Source organism: Rana temporaria, chromosome 5, assembly GCF_905171775.1.
Source record: "Rana temporaria chromosome 5, aRanTem1.1, whole genome shotgun sequence".
NCBI classification, from domain to species: Eukaryota; Metazoa; Chordata; class Amphibia; order Anura; family Ranidae; genus Rana; species Rana temporaria.
The window spans coordinates 288,172,331-288,195,907 of NC_053493.1; the positions used below are offsets into that span (position 1 = coordinate 288,172,331).

The 23,577-nt window shown below is 42.7% G+C and overlaps 1 protein-coding gene across 4 annotated transcripts in view; it reads left to right on the forward strand.

The window, feature by feature from the left end:
- Positions 1-13,704, forward strand: part of SPIRE1 (spire type actin nucleation factor 1) — a 259,646-nt gene extending 245,942 nt beyond the window's left edge. For all 4 annotated transcript variants that reach the window (XM_040353932.1, XM_040353933.1, XM_040353935.1 and 1 more), the window contains 4 exons: positions 6,913-6,983; positions 7,263-7,290; positions 7,390-7,526; positions 11,843-13,704. In XM_040353932.1, the coding sequence (XP_040209866.1) occupies positions 6,913-6,983; positions 7,263-7,290; positions 7,390-7,526; positions 11,843-12,101 (495 nt within the window). In that variant the 3' untranslated portion in view covers positions 12,102-13,704. The remainder of the gene's footprint in view (positions 1-6,912; positions 6,984-7,262; positions 7,291-7,389; positions 7,527-11,842) is intronic.
- Positions 13,705-23,577: the final 9,873 nt, after the last annotated feature.

Sequence of the window (23,577 nt, forward strand, 5' to 3'; positions counted from 1 at the left end):
ACCCGAAGCTGATCTGTCCCTTGGGTGGAGGCGCCACTATCTTCGGTAAGGGAATCAGGAAGTGAAGCCTTGCGGCCTCACTTCCTGGTTCCCTACTGTGCATGCGCGAGTCGCGCTGCACAATCCCACTGGTCCTTGCTGTCTTCACCACGAGGAGGAGGCGCGGCTTTTAAAAAAAATGGACCTCTGCAGTCTGACTGACTCTGCCAGGGATAAGGTATGGAGATCGTCGAAGTGAGGTTAGACAATGGCACGGTGAGGCGATGGCACAGTCTTATATGGCGAGTATATCCCAAAACCAACATTTTAGCTGAAAAATTAGGGGGTCGTCTTATACGCCCAGTTGCCTTATACGCTGGCAAATACGGTAGCAATCGCTCATTAATTTATAATCTGCAAAAGAGGGAAATGGATAACACATCTGATTTTCAATTCCACAGTATCTGTTTCTGGTTATACACTTATGAACAGCCCACAATGATTCCTCTTTGGGGTGATTTGACTATTACACATATGTATGGATCAAGAAGGCAATTTTTTGGGATAAACTGGTTTGCATGTTTTTCTTTAGTATGTAGCCTAAAGTCTCTATTATTGCACATGGATGGTGGTTTTCATAATCGTATAATAGCTCACCAGGGAGCTAATTAAACTTGTAGTTTAAAACTTGCAACGACTTTGTTTATTGCAAACACGAGCAATGTAATAAATAACTGTGTACATAGGCACGGCTTACATGATTTACAAGGCATACAATCTACTGATAAAACTGTACAGAAATGGGAAGGTGTGTCGGTTAGATGTTTCCTCAGCTCGGTTTTAAGAGGCACCCTCAGGTTTAGGGTAAAGAGAGAACATTAAGTTATTTCAGAGCAAGCTGACACAACAAGAATGATTTGTCATTGATTTGATTAACAGCGGGAGCCAATGGCTGCGCTGCTGTCAATCATCCAATGAAGATCCACCTCGAGCTGGGGCAAAGCATCGCGGGATCGCGTCCACAGAAATTTGGGGCTCAGGTAAGTAAAACGGGGGGGGGCTGGGGGGCCAGAGGGTGCAAGGTGTTTTTTCACCTTAATGCACAGGATGCATTAAGGTGAGAAAACACGAAACCCATACAACCCCTTTACCTGCTGCCTTCCCAATGAGTACACATTTTCTTTTGCTACCATACTGCTTCATTTGGATGTGACAAAGTTCTGGTTGGGTTTCCTTCCTACATTTATGGAATCTGGGGAGTACAATGCATTAATGATCGGTCACCATCACCTCTACACGTGAGAAGAACGGGGAATAAAAAAAAAAAAACCCTTATAAATGAACTCTTACCAGACAATCCTGGAATATAAGCATCAATGCCGATCGTGAATAATCTCTCTGAATGGATTTCATCATAGAACTTTATTGTAGCCTGGAGAATGGGTCATACGCCAATGGGCTTATTCCGGGGTGGAAAAAGAAGGAAACTCCATAGCGTAATTCAGTTTATAAAAATGTATTTAAAGGGGTTGTAAAGGTACAATTTTTTTTTTTCCCAAATAGCTTCCTTTACCTTGGTGCAGTCCTCCTTCACTTACCTCATCCTTCGATTTTGCTTTTAAATGTCCTTATTTCTTCTGAGAAATCCTCACTTCCTGTTCTTCTGTCTGTAACTCCACACAGTAATGCAAGGCTTTCTCCCTGGTGTGGAGTGTGGTGCTCGCCCCCTCCCTTGGACTACTGGAGAGTCAGGACGCTCTCTACATTGCAAATAGGAAAAGGAGCTGTGTATTCGTGGGCGTCCTGACTCTCCTGTAGTTCAAGGGAGGGGGCGAGCACAGTAAACAATGCATTTTTATAGCATTTTTTGCTGTGAAAATGACACTGGTCCCAAAAATGTGTAAAAATTGTCCGATGTGTCCGCCATAATGTCGCAGTCACGAAAAAAATCGCTGATCGCCGCCATTAGTATTAAATAAAAAAAATATTAATAAAAATGCCATAAAACTATCCCCTATTTTGTAAACGCTATACATTTTGCGCAAACCAATCGTTAAACGCTTATTGCGTTTTTGTTTTTTTAACCAAAAATATGTAGAAGAATACGTATCGGCCTAAACTGAGAAAAAAAAGTTTTGTTTTTTTTTGTTTTTTTTGGGGTATTATACCAAAAAGTAAAAAATATATATATTTTTTTTTCAAAATTGGCGCTCTATTTTTGTTTATAGTGCAAAAAATAAAAACCGCAGAGCTGATCAAATACCACCATAAGAAAGCTCGATTTGTGGGAAAAAAAGGACGCCAATTTTGTTTGGGAGCCACTTTGCACGACCGCGCAATTGTCAGTTAAAGTCACGCAGTGTCGAAATGCAAAAACTGGCCAGGTTTTTTACCTGCATAAAGGTCCGGGTCTTAAGTGGTTAAAAATGTGAGCAATGGACATATTTAAATTAATTAAATTATACAAATAAAAAGCTGTAATTGAAACGGGCTTAAACGTGCTTAAATTTAACACATGCTAATATTTATTCCACCTCAATACAATTTTAATTAACCTCAAAAAAAATGTATTACAGGGGTGAGATAATGACTTCAATAATCACTAATAAAACAGTTGATTATCCAGTTCTATATTCATTCCACCAGGAGTCAAAGTATTCAAAAGAAATATTCATTGTGTTTCTCTTAGATATCTCACGTACTAAATTAGATCCCCCTCCAATGCGGGTGAATCCGATCAATGCCCCAAAATGTCAGACCGGACGGGTCTCGGTTGTGGTGATTCTTAAAGTGTAAAGACACGCTGTGATATTTGAACCCAATCTCTATATTGTAAATATGTTCTGAAATACGTTTGTTTAAAGTCCTTTTTGTTCGCCCTACATACATCAAATTACATGGCCATTGTATACCACATGTTTAGTGTTACATGTGATAAATTCAGAGATTTGGAAAGTTTTATTATTGATTTTAGAGGTGAATTCTGTCAGTCCTCTAATTGGACTATTTGCTTGAGAGCAAGCACTTCTTCTCTTACATGAAAAAAAAAACAGCGTGATCCCAGAATATGCGTGGTCTCATGGGGGGGGGGGGGGGGTCAAGAACTTTTTTGACAACCCTATCTCCAAAATTGGGCGCCTTTCTATAAATGGATGAGGGATTTTCCGGCAATGCTTTATTTGGGACCCTGTCCATACACAAAATGTGCCCATGGCATCTAAAAATATTGTCAATGTCATTGATGACTAAACGCATCATGGTTGGGCCAAACGATGACCACTTGTGACGTCAACACGTTGATTGGGGACACCGTTACTGCCATCGCTGGTGAGCCGAGCAGCTTGGGGTAGGAGACGCCGCCTGGGTTCCTCCCCATATGGTTACGTGCTGACTGCTTTGATAAAGATGCTTATGTGTTATTGTTATGTATTTTAAAGAGGAAGTAAACCCTCTTGAAAAAAAATCTGAAAAAAAAACCCCTGCAAGAAAAAGGCATAATGAACTAGTATACATATTATGTATTACTTACCTGAGAGCGAAGCCCCTGCAGCGGTGCTCGTTCTTCACCTCTGCCACCGCCATCTTTCCCCGAGTGTCTTTCTCATATTGCGGCTCAGTGACATCACTCCCGCGCAGGTGCAGCCACTAAGGGCACGATCGCTGTTGGTAACAGCACGCTCAGTGCGCCTGTGCGCCATTGTCTACGCCTTTTGGAAATATCTTCTAAACAGTGTAGGTTTAGGAGATATTTCTTGCACCTACAAGTAAGCCTTAATCTAGGCTTACCTGTAGGTAAAAGTGGTCTGTAAGGGTTTAGAGACACTTTAAGTGCAAGGCCTAAAAGGGGGGATGTTGTTCCATCTTTTTCCACTCCGGACTGAGCCTATCGGCGTATGATCCATTTTCCAGGCTGCAATAAAGTTCTATGGTGAAATACATTTAGAGAGATTATTCACAAATGGTGTTGATGCTTATATTCCAGCATTGTCTGTAGGAGTTCACTTATAAGGGGTTTTTTTTTGTTTTTTTATCCCCATTCTTCTCACATGTGATGGTGATAGCTCATTATTGCATTTTTTCAACTGAGAATTAACACAGTGTATGATGGTTTTTCACTGCATCAACTGCAGAATAACCTATATGTGCAACAGATATTGGACTTTTTAATGCACTGCTTATGATTACACACCTATAATAGTTGGACTGTGTTCACTTATATGTAGCGCTGCCTTGTTTTGTATCTTTATGAGTAACACTTGCAAGCCAGCGGGTGTAAGTGTTCGCAGCTTTAGCCTTGATTGGCTATAATTATTCACCCATTGAGGGTTTTTATATTTGTTTTCCTCTTAAGTGCTTGTTGTGTGCAGTTAGGGGTTTGTGCTGTATGTATTTGCATATAATAGAATATGTTGCCTTGGCTAACATGGGTAAAGCACAGGCTCATTTTAAAGTGTTTTGTTAACCTTTACAGGGAAAAAACATTCCTAGCAATAAGTTGTACCTTCATTAAATGTAACCAGGGCCGCTGATAGGGCAGTACAGCCAGCCCTGATGTACCGGGCCCGGCTCAGCTAGGGGGCCCGGGAAGCTTTATAGTTAAATTCTGACAGAATATATTAAAATGTTTTTCTAAACCACCCATGTTCCTGCTTGCTTTTTAGGGTGTACTTACATAATCCTGGGCCCCATTAGGGCAATAGAGGGGCCCAGGAAGTGAAAAAACTGAAGGGACTTTATTTCCATTTTCGGGGGGCGCAGGTAGATAAAGCCTGGCCGCATAATGCGCTGCACATATTCTAGTTCCGGCTGCCCTCTGCTTGTACCATCCCTGGCGGAGTGATTTATGTGTACAGGGCTCCCTCAGTAAGTGCTGTCTGTGGGTGGGAGTGAGAGAGTCATGTGACTGTCTGGCTGAGAGGATGCAGGAAACTTAATCGAGCAGCGGTGCACAGCTACAGGCAAGGAAGGGTACACAGTCACACCAGCTACCATGGAAAGAAGGTACAGCCCCTTGACTCCCCACTGTGTTCATGATTATCGTCATTAGGATGATCACAGCACTTTAGATCCTCTATTGCTCTTCCACAGTGTCACATGGCTATTGGGTCTGAGTGTGTACAGACTGTCACACAATAGAGCCATAACAAAGTCAGCACTCAGTAGCCATGTGGCACTGTGGCAGAGCAATAGAGGATCTAAAGTTCTGTGATCATCATATAATCATAAGCATGAGATGCTACTTTACACTTGCTACTTGTTTGGATGGAAGGGGGGGGGGGAGTAAAAACATGTAGCTGAGCTGCATTTTTTTAACCACCCACCAACCACCCCTCCTTAAAGAAGCTTTCACCCAAACCTTACAATTAGATCTGCCTGCCATTTTTTCATGTGGATCTGTATGATCTGTATGAAAGCTCTATATAGGATGGAATCCAGATGTACATAGATTTAAAAAAAAAAATGCTGCTATCTTTCTGTATTGTGGGTTTGTGATGCTTTTCTATGTGGATATAAAAGCTAATTTTTTTTTCTGATGCTGGGAGTGTGGGCAATCTTCCTTCCACATTGCCTGTTGTGAGTGGACACAAGTCCAAATTTCCATTTGGCCACCCATAGAGACATCACAAGTCCTCCCCTGTGGGCTGTGCATTGTGTGCAGATGCAAACTGAACAGACCTGGAAATCAGAACACATCTGTCCCATTTAGCTCCAATTCTGCAGAGAATCCACTCACTGATCCCTTGCTGAGTGGAGCAGCACTGTGTGAAAGGGCCCTCATGCTGGAAAGGTAGTGGTTGGCAAAGTACATATGCTGCATCCGCAAAGCAACTACTGTAACCACCCACCATGTTTCCTGCTGAGGAGGTGATACAGTGCCTGTTCACCACCAGCCAAATTCTGTCAGAAGAGCAATCCGCATGCAGATCACTCTTCAGAGAGCAATGCTAGTGTGAATTGGGTCATACAGATTTAAATATTTTTTTGGAGTGCATGCCTCAGCTGATTTAAAGGCATAATAGATGTGCTGGCTTAAGGAAAATTGAATCCTTAAAGTCAGCTGCAGCACTCTCATTTGTTAGAAGGAATGTGATTAGCCTGGACAAAGATAAATATCACTTTTTTGAGACGGGGTTGGGGGGGGCCCCATCAGGTAGGCTGTACGGGGCCCCATGATTTCTAACAGCGGCCCTGAATGTAACCCTATTGCTACACTTAGGGCTCGTACAGACGGACGGACTGTCCGCTCAAAACGGTCCGCCGGACCGTTTTGAGCGGACATGTCCGCCCGGAGATTTCTGTCTGATGGTTGTACACACCATCAGACAGAAATCTCCGCGTACACGATACGCAGGGACGTGGCCGCGACGATGACACGGCGATGTGCGCAGCCCTGGAAGTTCAATGCTTCCACGCATGCGTCAAAGTGATTCGACGCATGCGAGGGATGGCGGCCGCTCGGACATGTACGGTGAGTCTGTACAGACGACCGAACATGTCCGACGGACAGGATTCCAGCGGACATGTTTCTTAGCATGCTAAGAAACATTTGTCCGCTGCAAAACGGTCGGCTGGACAAATGTCCGCTGGAAACCTGTCCGATAGGCCGTATACACGACGAACATGTCCGCGGACCAGTTTCAGCAGACATGTTCGGTCGTGTGTACAAGGCCTTAGAGGCTCCTCTCCGTTGTGACATAACGCTACTCTTATATCAACACATCACTTGTATATCAAGTAAAAATGTATTAAAACATTTTGATTGTCTTGCAAAACGCTCTCAAACCAAGTTACTCTCAAACCAAGGTTTTACTGCATTTTATCAGCATAAGCATCCTATATTGTTGGCTAGGATATGCAACAGAAAAAACGTGCAATTCTGCAGATAGCATTGTGTTTTGATCATGTACACTCTTCTCTTTCCTTTTTGTACAGCTTTGTTTATGTTGTCGGACAAAGAGATTTTCCTTGTTCACCTGGTCTTACACATGCCAGTTCTGCAAACGGTAAATTCCTGTCTGTAATGTGCATTTGAGTTAAAAAAATAAATAAAAAATTATTGCCATGTGATGTGTAATGGATCAGAAAATGTACCAGATTTACTCTAGAAATAAGTGTTTTTTCTGTCTGTCTTATAACATATTTCCATTTTTTGAGAGAGTAGTATTTTGTTTTATACTGTATAATGGAAGGCTCTTGTCAGTTTCAAAGTCTTTGTAGAATTGATAGTTAATTGACCAATTCTAGAATATTAGTAATGTGCGTCTGTGTTGATTTCTTCATAGGCCTGTGTGTTCACAGTGCTGCAAAAAGGTAAGCTGGAAGTGCACAGCCAGTAAACAATAGAGCTGATATCCCTTGTTCATTTATACTGTATTGACACATACTTTGTATATGAATCTTTCATAACAGATGAGATTACCTTCCAAGCCATATTCCACACTCCCCATATTTTCACTGGGACCTTCTACCTTGCAGAGAGGGGAGAGTTTCCTTAGGCCTGAGAAGCCCTCCACCAGTCATCATCGACCACCTCGGAGCTTACCCAAGTAAGCCATGTAGAAAAATGTACATTTTTGTCTGTCTGTTTTTTATTTCCAGGTATTTTTAAGAATTACTGTACTTTTACTATGAATCCTGTGTTAAAATATACCCCTGCAGCCCCTTAAAAAATTTACCCTCACCAAAGTTTTCTGTTTAGACTGGTGAGGAAGACACCTCTGACCACTACTAGAGATTGTTGTGTGGATGGAAAGCTCTCCATTTATCTGAATGTGTAGCACATTCCCTTTCTGTGTGATTATCTGAGCAGAGCAACTTTCACATGCTTTTATTTAAGAGTTTGAGTTTTTAGAAATATATGAGTTTTTAGAAATATATTACAAGCGTTTTAGAAGCATATTACAGGTTCAGACATTTTTGTTTAGCCAATAGAAAGCACTAGGAGGTGGAGGAGATTAGGGGTGGGGAGTTGCGGTTTGAGCAGAAAACGTACAATAAAACGCTAATGTTTCACATTTTCAGGTGTTCCCCTTGAAGTCCATGGTGCCAAAAAGCACCTGCCATCTGCCAAAAAGCTTGTGTACTTTCTTGAGCGACAGGCATTTTGATTTAGGCGACAGAACGCTCAGATGTGTACAGGGGGCCTTTAAAAAAAATGGGATTTGGCTTCTTGAGCGTTTCAAAGCTACAAGCATGAAGCAGAAAATTTGCTCAGGTGGGAACGGGACCTTAAAGAAATTAAGTCTTAAAGGCTTCAACAAGGGGTGTTTTCGTTAGTATAGTGACACTAAGGCCTCGTACACACGACCGAACATGTCTGCTGAAACTGGTCCGCAGACCAGTTTCAGCGGACATGTTCAGTCGTCTGTATGTCCGACCGGACAATTTTCTGGCGGATCGGATAGGTTTCCAGCGGACAAATGTTTCTTAACATGCTAAGAAACATGTCCGCTGGAAGCCTGTCCGTCGGACATGTTCGGTCGTCTGTACGACTTACCGGACATGTCCGCTCGGCCAAAAGCGCTCGCATGCGTCGAAGTGATTCGACGCATGCATGGAAGCATTGACCTTCCAGGGTCGCGCACGTCGCCGCGTCGATGGCGCGGCCACGTCACCACGTATCCTGTACGCGGGGATTTTGGTTTGATAGTGTGTACAACCATCAGACCAAAATCCGTCAGCGGACATGTCCGATGAAAACGGTCCGGCGGACCGTTTTTTTAATCGGACAGTCCGTCTGTGTGTACGAGGCCTAAAAGATCGATCTTTATTTTTTTTAAATAGCAAACATGTCATACTTGCCTCCACTGTGCAGCTCGTTTGGCACTGAGTGGCCCCAATCCTCATCTTCTGGGGTCCCACGGCGGCTCTCTCGGCTCCTCCCCGCATTAGATAACCCCTTTGGAGAAGCGCTCTCCTGCACGGGTTACCTTGCGGGCGCGTTCCTGAGTCATACACTGGGCGTCCATAGACACCCAGTGTATGATTCTGCCCTGCCCCCGTCGCCTGCATCATTGGATTTGATTGACAGCAGCGGGAGCCAATGGCTGCGCTGCTATCAATCTATGCAATCAAAGCTGGGACTCCGTGGAAAGGAGGACAGCAGGGACGCGCAGAGGAGATAAACGGGCTCCGGTAAGAAAAACAGGGGGAGCTGGGGGGGGGGCCAGTGTTTTTGCATAGGATTCATGAAGGTGAAAAGACACGAACCTTTACAACCCCTTTAAGGGAGGCTGCATATTGTTTCACAGTGCCATTTTCTTTGCCTTGCAGCTGCTACTTGTGCTAACACCTTCAGAGCATAAAACATAGTCAACTTCTAAATCCTGTTCTGTCCAGCATCTGCCAGTTTATCGGTGGGCAAAGACTAAATTGTTCATTCTCCATTATATAGCAGCACTCTGAAATGGATGTTTGTAAGGATATGAATGTGTTTATTTTTTGTAATTGTGCAGGTAAACTTCTCATGGAAAGCCATGTGTGCAGTTATTTACTTGTACAGTAGAACCTCGGATTACGAGCATAATCCGTTCCAGGCGAACGCTTGTAATCCAAAGTACTTGCATATAAAAGCAAGTTTCCCCATAGAAGCCAATGAAAACTAAAATAATTTGTTCCGCATTGACTTCAATGGCATGCAATACCGCATGTGGCCAGAGGTGGGGGGCGCCGGAGAGCCTCAAACACCCAGAAAGGCACGAGGACAGCTCGGCTGAACTCGGAAAGGCTCGGGAACTGAGTGTTTCTGAGGTTTTCCAAGCATTTTTGAACGGCACCGCTCGGCCCTGCTCGGCTCCGGCTCCGGCGCCCCCTACCTCAGGCCAAACGCGGTACATCACACAGCTTTGGCTTGAATCCTGCTCGTTTTGTGAGACAACACTTGCAAACCGAGTCAGGATATTTTTTTAAATACAGTGCTCGTATTGCGAAACGCTCGTAAACCGTGTTACTCCCAATCCGAGGTTCCACTGTGTTTTCTTCTTGTCAGAATAAAAATGTAAGCCCAGTATCAGACTGTAGGTAGGGTTGCCAACTTTGTTGGTATTTTATCAGTCTGGCTGGTCAAAATTTATATTTTTGTTAGCGATATAAATAGAAAATTAACTAAAGGCTGGTATTTTTGTCGTTGTTATAAAATTTCCTTTTAACCCGACACTTCTCTAATAGGCAGAATGCAGGTAAATAATAAAATTAACAATTCCCGAGGGAAGTTTTAATAATTTATGGGAGTAAATTCAGGTTTTTACAAATGGCTATTGGCAAGTGTTTCTATTAGGAGCATAAATGTAAAAGTATAGGTAGAAGGAAGAATGATCATATTTATAGTTGCTTAGTGATCGAGACTACAACATTTTTCTTTATACTAGAAGCACCTAGTGGGGTTATTAGATGTACATACAAAATATGTTTTGTTTTAGTTGAGAGGGAATGAGTTAGAACAGGGGTGTCCAGCCTGGGGCCCAGTTGCAGCATGCAGCCCAACACGAAATCGTAAACTTGTTGATTTTTTTGGAGGGACATTTTTTGTAAAAAATAGTTTACAGTTAGCAAACATGTGACCGATGAAAAATCTGACGGTGTCTCTTTACTGGACTTTAAGCCGTTTTTTTTTTTTTCAAATATAATTTTTTTATTAGTGCCCAACATGGGCTAAGACCATAGGAACAAACATATATGAAAGGACATTCAAAAAACAAAAAAGAAAGGCGAAGAAAAAAAAGGGGGAAGAGGGGGGAGGACGCTGTCAACATCATTGACTTTTAGCCGTTTTATCTTCCCAGTTTAATATCCCAGTCTTCACAATCACGCCTTATTCAAGTCATCAGTTTATGGAGGCACCTATATTTGTGAGCAACTATTCTCAAGGATGACGCACATGAAGGGCAACATTAGAAACAAAATGTTTGTCCAATCAAACCAGATCTTGATGCGTTTGTCAAAAATGGGTCAAATATCACACTTTTTTATGTTGCCCTCTCTTACTTTTATAGCAAAAAATATTGCAAAAAAAATTAAGTTTTATGCCTCAGATTATCTGGATCTGTGATCGTTTACTTTAGATTTGCCTGACTTTTTCTGCTCATCCGCTATTCTTATTGTTAGTGTATTTTATGTGTGGCCCAAGACAATTCCTATTCTTTCAGTGTGGCCCAGGAAGGTTGGACACCCCTGGGTTAGAACATCTATCACATTTCCAATGTATTCATTTGCAAAGAAAACAAAGTTAGAGCTTATAAACCAGGGAACTTATTCCCAGTTTGGTAGGTGGCTGTTAATGGAAACTAGTACTAACATAAATATCCAGGCTGCCCCTGCTGATCTGAATGCTAGCATTCTGGACATCATACTCTTAATTTCTAATGTGATATTATTGGGAAGAATTCCCCTTACTTTTTATACTAGATACAGTAAATCAGTAATAAACATTTACCTAAAGTATAACCAAAGGCAAAACTTTTTTTGTTTGTTTTGGATTGAGGGGAAATGGATTCGAACACTTGTCAGTTTTTATTGCTGCCTATGCCCCATTGGGGAGATTCACCCCCTCCTATTTGCCCAGTTTAATCTTATGAAAAGTAAAAAGAAAATCCCATATTTTAGGTTGTCCCTAGAAAAGCAAAAGGGCAAAAAATCCAATAGGGACACTAGTTCTGGTGACCCAGGGGTCCCCAAGAGATTTCTTAAATTTCCGCTAACTTCCTGTTTGGCATTGGGACAGGAAGTGAAAGTAAATCTCCCCAATGGGACAACAATAGCAACGTTTTTTACAGGGGTTATAGTCCTCCCTTACTCTATCCAAAATGAAAAAAAAAAGTTTTGTCTATTCTACCTTAATCTTACAATGTCCTTCTGTTCTGCATAGGTTGGGGTCCAAGTCTAAATCTGTGGACAAGTCAGATGATGACCTCCAGTTTCCAAAAGAGCTCATGGAAGACTGGAGCACCATGGAGGTGTGCGTGGACTGTAAGAAATTTATCTCGGATATCATTAGCTCCAGCCGTCGCAGCCTCACACTGGCTAACAAACGAGCCCGGTTAAAAAGGAAGACGCAGTCGTTCTACCTGTCATCCACGGGGACACATGAATACCGGCCGACTGAGAGAACGATAAATGAGATCTGACTCTCGTGCCTTTTTAACATGTTTTATTTTTTATTAATCTGCTTCGGTGTAATGAATAATCAGGCTGTTGCTATTTAATTTTTTTAAGAGTTCAAGCAAGCTTGAATTCTGCAAAAATAGCACACCCCCCCTTTATTTTTTAATGTGCTCTAAAACAGGCTGCATACACACAAGTTGTCCCATATGCAGCAATTCCTTTGCACTGGAAGAATGCAACTTTTGCCTTTTTTTTATCGGTTTGTAATGAGACTATATTACATGGACTCTGCTGGAGATCGGAATGTTCTACCTGCAAGAGAGACCCATGAGGGTAAAGCTGGCACTGTTACCTCACAGAGTGCATATCCCCTGGCTCTGCTAAAGAAAGGAGCAAAGTCTTATTTTTACATCATGTCTACATTCCTGTTTGTAATTTTCATTATCTAGATTTATTCAATCATTCTCTTCATTAGCTGTCGCCAAAACGACATAGGACGCTGCCTTGGTTTGGAGGAACTACTTAAGAAAGTTGCAGCTCCGCTGAGATAGTTGCCTATCGGGTATATAGTTGTATGACGCAGTATGGTGCTGGAAACTTCTGTCCCCAAGTAAATACTCAGAAGTGACTAGCTAGAGATTCATAGCACTTTTATTTCTTCCACAGTGCCAAATTATGTCTTCCCAAACCAAATATCGTTCCATCTGTTTTATGTGTCAAAGCTTGTAGATCCTCCCACCAGTTTTGTGGATTTAGTGCGAAAACGGGTGTTGGAGAAAACGTGTGAATGAGGATCTGTTTTTAAAAACTGGCTACTGACGAGGAAAAACAAATATGGTACAGTCTCAAATGTTTTGTGCTGGCTTCATTAGGCAGTCTGTAGTTGACTTTTATTAGTGTTTATATGTTCATTAAAGTGCATCTCCCGTCTGCTGGAGGCAACAGTCTTGTAGGCAGGACCGACCAGTCTTTCTATATAAAGTATTGCTCAGTTTAGGAACTATTTCTCTTACTGGGGCAATTGATCACATACCAGATGTGTAAGAACAGTTATAACAGGTCGCACTACTAACATGGTGCTCAGGGTCTAGTGGGACTTTGTCACTCAACTAGGACTTTTTTGGGCCCATTTTTTTCCCTGTACTTTGTTGCCCTTTGTACTATGTTCTTCTTAAAGAGGGAACATTTGTCAGTGTATCCCTTCCAGATGGTGTCCACCTCAGCATACCTTTTTCTCTGTCATCAAAGTAAACCTGTCACTAGGATTATTTAGTGCAAAGTAAGAGTATCCATGATAGATATCTAATTCATTGTGCTCCTCTATTGTCCAGTTTGAGGATCATGGCCTTGTAAAGTACCTGGTACTTCTGGATAAAGGGGTGCATGTGACCCCCTCCCCTATTTTATTTGATGCAGTGTGTGACAGTAATAAGTCATGGGCATTGTCATGTCACATTATAGGAAGGTGGTCATGTGCCCTTTATATGCTCACATTGTTTACAGGGCTTTCTACCCAGAACCCAGGGGAAGATATCAATAGCGGAGGAGGTGGGTTGTCAAAGGGAACCTGCTGCTTTGCGCTGAATAGACAAAGTAACTGGTTCTCTTTAAGTGTCACTAAACCCACATCATAAAAAAAATCTATGAATCAATGCTGTATTACATGCTGTTCATACTCACGCAGTCACTATGAGATTAGTTTTCTGTATTCTGCAAAAAAACTGCTGCTCTCTCTCTCTCTCCACCTTCTGTCCGTGTCCCTAGTTCAGCTAGGAATTTTGCAGCTGCTAAGGCAACTCTTCACTTGCTCAGTTTCTTTGCTGACTATAGAGTCACACATGTAGGTATATACATATCGGTAATTAACAGCCCAATCTCTCCTCAGTGCCCACTAACCAGCTAAACACAATGAGGGTGGGCTATTACATGTAGATTGATGGAGGCTTCACCTCCCTGTTATTCTAAGACACCGGCTGGAGAGGCGTGATGCAGCCTGTGACTGGCAGAAATCCGCCCACATCATGTTATTGCCAGAAGTAATAATACATTGACTTCTAATATATATATTTGTTTGACACATTAAAACGTTATATATATATATACATATATATATATATATATATATATATAACTCCATATTCCAAAGGCAGTTTTTTTGTTTTTTAACATGTGACCAGCAGCTGAGGACTCAAAGCTCCTCCTGCTTATATTTCCCTGCAGACTGGAAAAGACCTGGGTTATGTGACAGCTCTATATCAATCAGGAAAAAAGGTACTTGGATGTCTATTTTTTATTTTTATAGAAACAATAGTGTCATTGTCCATTTACAGAAATAGAAGGGCTAATGTAACTTAAAGAGGAGCTCTAAGACCCCCCCCCCCCCCCCCCACACACACACACACACACACACAAATAATGTGGGTGCTGAATTTTATTATTGGGGCACTTTCCTACTGCGCTGCTCTTTGGGAATGGGCCAGCTGCTGGGAAGGAGGGGGCACGCGAAATGAGCTGGAAGTGGGAGTGCGTACCTGTCAGAACCAGGTACTTGCTCCTCCCAAAAAGGTGCCAAATGTGGCAGCGGAGGGGGGAGAAGGCGGACAATTGGAGCTTCCCCTCTAATGGCACCGTGTTTTCATTTTTTCCTACAAAATAGATGGGCTGAATATTTTTACTGTCTACAAAACTGGTTGCCTCTGTGACAACAGATCATTTTAAAGCGTAGAAGCCATGTCCTAACATTATGGTAAAATGTGTGATACTTACACTAGTGCAATACAAATACTTGTACAGGTTTCCTACTAGCAGCAAAGCAGGTCATTTAATGTACATATTTAATTTTAAACAAAGTTCCGTTCCTTTGACATTTAGTAAGATCATTTCTATACTGTACAGTATCTACAGTAGCTACTCAGAACATGAGTATTGGACTTTGCTATACACAGGAAATGGCGGACTGTAGCAATATTCCACTGATGTCTTTGTCGCCTCATGACACTTTCCTGTCTGTCAGTCTGGAAGAGCAGCTAAAAAGCACTAGCTGTAGATCAGCCATTTAGCATATGATGCTCTGGTACTTATAGGAACAGGTTCACGTTCAGGTTCGTAGTCACAAAACAGAAACTATCCGTTTTTTCTTGTAAATACTTGTACTATATTTATTAATAATTGGGATGCATTCTTATAATTGCAAGCAGGAAGATTTGACACTGGAGGAAAGGTATATTTATATGTACATTGACCGTAATATAATGTCAGGTTTGCGCATTATGTTAGTCATGCTAGGATTTTTTGCATAGATGCGTTTTTATGTTAAAACTGCAAGTATAGTTCATTCCTAATAATTTTTATTTAAAAGCGTTTTATTTTCTAGTTGTTGGATCATTGTAAACACCGTGTGGTGTAAACTGTAACCATATGTGACCAGTGTTGCTATGATTTCTTGCTTGCTTTTTAACGGTTACGTGAGGCACTTTACCTCCGATAGTCGGCAAGCTGCAGAAATCATTTGACATTGCCTTTGGCACTCTAGCAAGTTTTTTCCTATAGAAGATGAAGTCTAAAACCAGCTGGGGTGCCAGAGGTCGCCTACCCTTACCATGTGCTCTTATGGTGACTCAAGCCTACATTGATTGTAGTTATTATGAACCTCAACCCATCAACCGCTCCGTTACTTGTCATCTTTGTTACCCTGTAGATTTCCCCACAGCAGCTGCCATGCTTCTGTGAGAACAATAAACATGCCTTGAAATCTTACAATAGCATCTGTGTATTGACTTGTAAGTGTATTGTATATTCGGTATATTCATTGTTTGTTTTTCATAATAGCTGTTTTCCAGTTCTGGATAACCTGTCTTTTTTTTTTTTTTTGCAGTTTCTCTTTAAAGGATAAGTTCCCTTTTCCAGAAAAAAATTAAATATATGCATATATTTTTGTAGGAAAAAAAAAAAATCCTGCAGGAGCCTGGAAAGCATTGCACCCATGATCAGTGGATCACGGGTATAGTGTCAGGCTTTTACAGACAAGCCCTGCAGCTTTCGGTCCATACCTTCATACAGGCTGTTTGAAAGCTGCAGGGTTTGTGAATGAGCCCTCATCAATGCCCTCCCAGTTCATTTAGAACTCCAAGCTGTCAACCATGCTGGATGACAGTACTTGTAGTTCATTGATTCACGAGAAACTGAATGAATGAATGATGTGGCTGTGTGGGTGAAGCCCCACATCTGTCTGCTTTTCAAAAAGTGACAGAGGGTGCTGGGAGAAGATACTCTGCCCACTGTCACACTGAGGGGGGGGGGGGGGGGGACTGGAGGCAGGAGCTAGAACATGTTACATGCTCCACTCTAAATGTAAGTGTAACATGTCCCAAAGGATAAACTTAAAGTGGTTGTAAAGGCAGAAGGTTTTTTATGCTAATGCATCTATGTGTGCAGCAGCCCCCCTAATACTTACCTTGGCCCCATCTCTATCAAACGATGTGCATGAGTGCCTCAGCCATTACGGAATCTCCTATCTGAGACACAGCAGCGGCGCCATTGGCTCCTGCTGCTGGCAATTAAAGGGGGTTAGCCAATCAGGAAAGAAAGTGGGTGGGGCCGAACACCGGCTGCATGTCTGAACAGACACAGAGCCCTGGCTCGGGTGCCCCATAGCAAGCTGCTTGCTGTGGGGGCACTCAACAGGAGGAAGGGACATGAGAAGAGAAGGATCTGGGCTGCTATGTGTAAAACCATTTCACAGAGTAGGGAAATATAACATGTTTGTTCTTTTCATGTAAAAAAAAAAACGACTTTACCATCACTTTATCTTGGTCATACATTGTTAATTTTTCTTCATCCAGCAGTGGCAAGCGAGGTGGATGGAGGATTCCCTAATGATGCCTGGGCTTCCCCTCTTGTTTGTCTGGAAGTGCTGCTGGCCTCCCTCCTCTCCCCCTGGCTGCTGTGGGGGATGTTTCAGGATGGAGAGCAGGGGAAGGTGGTAGTAAATATGTAATTTACTGGCCCCTTCCTTTTTTTTTTAAATGAACACCATGAACACACTCGCTCACTGTCCATTTGTAACTGAAAAATAGTCAATTGCATTTACTATGCTTCAGTTTGTGAATGAAGTCAATCAGCACAGAGCACTTCCCATTCATTCACTGACCCGTGCAGCTAGGGTTGCAGAGAAAGGCATGTGTGTTTGAGCTTTGGAGTGCGCACACTTATGCATTATTTCGATCAGCAGCTGCAGCCTCTGGTTTCTAAAAAAATTCAAACTTGTCCGTTTGACAGAAATTGATCAAGCAGGGACAGCCATGCATAGATTGAAACTCAGCCAGTCCCTGCTGAACTGAATTGTGATCAGTGTATGGCCAGCTTAACCCACCCCCAATGCACGTTGTTACAGGGGTCCCCTCAAAAAGACAAAATGGCTCCAATACAGGGTCAGATTAGGGCCTTTTTGTGCCAATCAAGCAATTGGCACATTTGGAACACATTCATGAATATTAGATCCATGCAATTAAAAAAAAAAAGTATGCTTTTCTTCTAAAATGAATTTCCATAAAAGTGAAACTCCAGCTAAATCGTTTTACTGTTTTGGATAGACTATGGAAGGGCATTTTTTTGAGTGTGACTGGGAGTCAGAACTGTGGATCTACATGTATTTTTTTTTTCAGGTCACTTCTTGAGAAAATACTGAAGCCATTGAATCAATCAACATTACAACCTGCTAGCTGTCATTTCTGAACTGCAGTGGAAGCCTCCACATTCTGTTGGTACAGGACAGGTTTTCTTTGAACCCATTGATGAGCACAGTTTAAAGCTTAAAAGGCCAGTGTTCCTATATGTTTGTATGTAGTCTGTTTTTTCTAATTGTCCAGCGTAGGGGGTGTTTGTATAAGTCAGGTAAAGAGACAATAACACAGTTGCTCATTCCACATTCTCTGCTGTGGGGTTGTATAGCATTCGAATGGCAAGGGGCCTTTTACATTTCGACTTAAGTCGCATTGTGGCCCCAAAGTCCCTAAATAGTGGAGTGGAGGATTCTGGTTGCCCCCGGCCAAAACAAGCAGTTAACTCATGCAATGCAGGCACAGCCCCACTGTGTGGGAAAACCGAGTTGGGCTCTAATGAGTTAATAACCACGCCATAGCCGAATGACGGCTACAGCCATACTTGCCAACTGTCCCGTTTTTAAAGGGACAGTCCCGTCATTTGGGACCTAGTCCCGGTTAATTTAGCCTGCCGGGACTTGTCCCGGCTAGTGGGGAAAGCAGGTGCGGCTTCCAGAGTTGTAAAACAACAATCAGAGCTGGCCTGCTGGTGTCTGTCGTCCGATTGGCTAATTCGGATGGTGGGCGGCGCTGTGTGTTCCTGTGTGTAGGCTAGATCGTAGCACTACACCCGCCCCCTGCCTGCACAGTACTAGTCCCTGAGCAACAGTAGAGTGGAGTGGGCGGGGCGCATGGGGTTGGGAAAGCATATCAATGCTTTCCTATGGTTCCAGATACTGTACATACAGCTTTCCTGCTCCTCTGCTTGCCCGGACAGCAGCCTCTCTTTCCCTCTCCATTGATTTCTATCACTCCTGCTTTCAGAGTGTCCGATGTCTGTGTGACATCACCAGCTCTGCCCCCTAGCCTCCTGTTGATTTCCTCCCTTCTCTGGACAATGTGGAGGTGACCCCTCCCCTCCTGTGCTCGTCCCCTCCTCTCCAGTTCTACTGCAAAGTGAGTGGCGTCTCTGTGCTGCTGAGGCTTCCACTACTCAGCTAACAGGTAACCTCTCAGGTATGATTACACAATTCTAGCTGTGTAGACAACTGTTCTTCCTGATTCTTTTTTTTATTAAGGACTTCTTAAGATGAGGCACAGACATGTGGCTCCCATGCAGGGCTATCTTATCAGCATGGGGATGCATGAACATTATGTGCATCCCTGTGTCAGCACCCCATTCATTTCTACTTGGACATGAGGTTGCATTCACATAGCCTCTATTCTAATATGACATGCAGGTTTGGGTCCCAAAAGAAATGAATAGAACACTGGCACAGGGGGCACACAATGCACAAGAGAGCCCTGCACATGGGCACACATGTCTGAATGGGCCTAAACAACTCATGTGCATGGAGGCTTAGTGTGTTCCCCAGCTCCCCAGGCATCAGAAAACAACAGGGATTTTACACATGAGCTACTGATGGAAATTCAGCTGGTTCACCAAGGATGAGTTTCAATCCATCTATGGCCATTCATGCTAAAGAAAAGTCACTATAATATGATCAGAGCCCTGCACTCTGTACAACGCACTCCTGAGCCCTGCACTCTGTACAACGCACTCCTGAGCCCTGCACTCTATGCCTGAGCCTTGCACTCTGTGCATAGCAGGCACCTGAGCCTTGCACTCTGCACATAGCATCCTCCTGGACCCTGCACGTAGAATCCTCCTGCACGTAGCACCAGCATACATGGGGCACACTGACCACCAGCATACAGAGGGGACACACTGACCACAAATATGCTGGGCCAGTGGTTACCAGTATACATAGGAAATAACAAATCAAGTAAAACAACCATACAACCCCAAAAAAAAACTCAAAAGCAATAAGAGAATCTTGTCAGCTAGTTGGCAAATGGACTTATAAGTGTAATGGTAAAACCTATAAATGAATATCCAGTGCAAATCAATCAATGTATTGCAATATAGTAGTGATGGTGTCACCCCCTCTGCAAATGGTAGAAAACATTGCAGAGCTGCAATGTGCAAATAGTGGTGAAACCCCCTATATATAATCCTAATAAAATATGTACATCAATTGTACATTTTATTATGATTTTGCACATTGCAGCTCTGCAATAAGTCCTACCTTCTGCAGAGAGGGTGACACCATCACTACTATGTCCTAATACACGTGTTGATTTGCATCACTGTTAAATAATATTGTATGTAGGGGGTTTCACAATTATTTGCACATTGAAGCTCTGCAATTTCTCTAAATATTTTTGCAGCGGGGGTGACACCATCACTACTATATTGAAAAAAAAGAAGATTGTTGCGCAGACCCAGCATATAGTGCAAAAAATAAAAAATAAATAAATACCAGCCGCGTCTTAAGTGTGCCATACAGCACAAACAAGCATAATACAAAAAGGGAAGTCGCGCTAGTTCAAAAATAAAAAATAAAAAATGGTGAAAGACCGGTGACTAATTAAACCAAATAATTAAATATATGGTGATAAGCACCATTAGTGAAAAAGTGCAATTTATATATAGCCACTAATTGACACAAATGTATCTAAATTAATAAAACACATTAACAGTCCAAGTGAGCCAAAAGGTTAAAGTAGTCCACAGGTGTGTGATGAAAAGGAATCTTCCGACTAACAGTGATATTAACCACGCTGTGTTTAGACCAACAGGAGACCTCCACCACAGATAGTACTGACTCTTACCAGAATTCAGTAAAAATTAGGCATGAAATCAAATCCAGCAGCAACATACAGGGTAATCTTCAACCAGCAGTATCCATAAATTGATATATAGGAATATAGTGTAATACTGCGCTGGTTTATTGTAGCATAAAAAAGCCAAATGCTTACTTACATTTCCAAAGAAAGAATAGGCATCAAGCGGACATAAAATTGGGTACAAGATAAAAAAAACAACACAGCCGGCCGGACTGTGTATAGGCGTGCGTCCGGATATCCGGATCCTTACACCTGGTAAACGCGGCAACGTCAGAGCGTCTCCTCCCGACGTTTCGTCACAATGGGGACGTGAACACGTCCCCATTGTGACGAAACGTCGGGAGGAGACGCTCTGACGTTGCCGCGTTTACCAGGTGTAAGGATCCGGATATCCGGACGCACGCCTATACACAGTCCGGCCGGCTGTGTTGTTTTTTTTTATCTTGTACCCAATTTTATGTCCGCTTGATGCCTATTCTTTCTTTGGAAATGTAAGTAAGCATTTGGCTTTTTTATGCTACAATAAACCAGCGCAGTATTACACTATATTCCTCTTTTGGTGTCTCTTTTACATCTATGGAGCCTGGATTTTATTGGTGAATATCAATTTATGGATACTGCTGGTTGAAGATTACCCTGTATGTTGCTGCTGGATTTGATTTCATGCCTAATTTTTACTGAATTCTGGTAAGAGTCAGTACTATCTGTGGTGGAGGTCTCCTGTTGGTCTAAACACAGCGTGGTTAATATCACTGTTAGTCGGAAGATTCCTTTTCATCACACACCTGTGGACTACTTTAACCTTTTGGCTCACTTGGACTGTTAATGTGTTTTATTAATTTAGATACATTTGTGTCAATTAGTGGCTATATATAAATTGCACTTTTTCACTAATGGTGCTTATCACCATATATTTAATTATTTGGTTTAATTAGTCACCGGTCTTTCACCATTTTTTATTTTTTATTTTTGAACTAGCGCGACTTCCCTTTTTGTATCACTACTATATTGCAATACATTGGTTGATTTGCACTGGATATTATTTTATAGGTTTTACCGTTGCATTTATAAGTATATTTGTAGAATTGTATAAAGGAAGTGTAGAGTTGTGTAGCGGCTTGCCAACCGCCGCACGACGATGTACGGCGACAGAATGGCACGGCTGCGCACATGGGCGTCCAGGTATGTCCCCTTTAAGATGCAGAGCCATTGGTCGCGAGCGCGGCGGCATGTTCGCGACTTGGTTTGGGAGCTTAATAGCTGTGCTGCAAAGTGTCCCTGGAATTTTTTTTCAAATGTTGGCAACTATGCTACAGCGCGGCTCAATAACTCAGAGAGGGTGTACTATGACGTCCTCCCAGAATCCTGCTCCTGTGCGCCCCCTGGGGCACACAGGCGGAAATATCCGTGACCACCGGGTCCTCACGGATCACGGTAAAGGAGAGATGACAGCAGCCCTTTACCACGTGATCGCTCTATCAAATGACGGAACGATCAGTTGTAAACAAGCCATCGTATGCATGTTGTATGACTGAGTAATTGTCATTCAAAATGTGAGTGCACTGAAAGCTGAAAATTGGTCTGGTTAGGAAGGGGGTACGAGTGCCCAGTGGTTAAAGACTGCAGCAGCTAGAATCTGAAGTAGTTGTGCATTGCAACCAATTGGCTTCTAGCTTTTTATTTTCAAAGCTTTATTGAACAAGCTAATTGCAAGAAAATTGCCTGATGATAAAAATCCATTTTTTTTATAACTTTAAAGCGGTAGTAAAAACCCTGCTTGGTAATTTTTACCTATAAGGCTTACTGGTAAAATGAATATCCTAAACGTGGAGATATTCACCCTGCATGCAGCCAGTGACATCACTGCCGCATGCGCTCTGAAGGTCCGGTATACCTTGCCGGAGCTTCCTGCCAGAACCGAGAGCTTCAGTGCGCATTCGCTGGAGTGACATCATCAGGGATCCGGCCAATTACATAGCCGGAGCTCTCAGCATTGATAGCGATCGATGTTTGCTGTGACTGCGATTTTATGGCGGACACATTGGACACTTTTGACACCATTTTGGGACAATTGTCATTTTTACAGCGATCAGTGCTATAAAAATGCACTGATTGCTGAAAAAAATGACACTGGCAGTAAAAGGGTTAACCTGTAGGGGGCGCTGAAGGGGTTAAGTGTGACCTAGGGAGTGCTTCTAACTGTTAGGGGGCGTGGCTTGCCGTGACACATCACTGATCGCTGGTCCCGATGACAGGGAACAGACGATCAGTGACAGTGTCACTAGGCAGAACAGGGAGATGCATGTTTACACTAGCCTCTCCCCGTTCTGCAGCTCTGTGACCCGATCGCGGGACACCGGCGGATATCGAGTCCGCGGGCATGATTGCACGCGCCCACAAGGCCGCCAAATTAAAGGGGTCGTTTATATACGCCCATCTGCCCAGCCGTGCCATTTTGTTGACATAAAAGTGCTTGCGGCGGTCAGCAAGCGGTTAAAAAGGGTTAGCTGGCGTATATTACTCATGTCCATCTAAATCTGCTAATACATCTTACACTGTCCTCCCTCGTGACTGACAATGTGCTATTCAGGCATCTGTTGCTTTTTGCCCAGGAAGTGTAGTTACTGGCTGAATCACTGGGTGAAAATAAAGAAAAACAATTGCCTAAAAAAGAACACTAATGCAGCCGCATTATTTAAAGGTTTGGTAAGCTGCTATTTATTACACTTATATTTTTGAGTTTCATATTGCTTTAAATCACCTGTGAATGTTTAGGGATTAAACCAAAGTAATTATTTTTTTATGTAGAAATTGGTACAGTTATTTGACAGTGTCCTCCTGTTATTTGTGAAATACAACAGGCTAAGAACATCTTAGGCCGAGTACTCACGATCAAACATGTCCGATGAAACCGGTCCGCGGACCGTTTTCATCGGACATGTCTGCCCGGGGACTTCTGTTCGATGGCCGTACACACCATCGAACAGAGGTCCGCGCGTAAACAATATGCGGGGCGTGTCCGCGGTGTCGCCGCGTAGATGACGTGGCG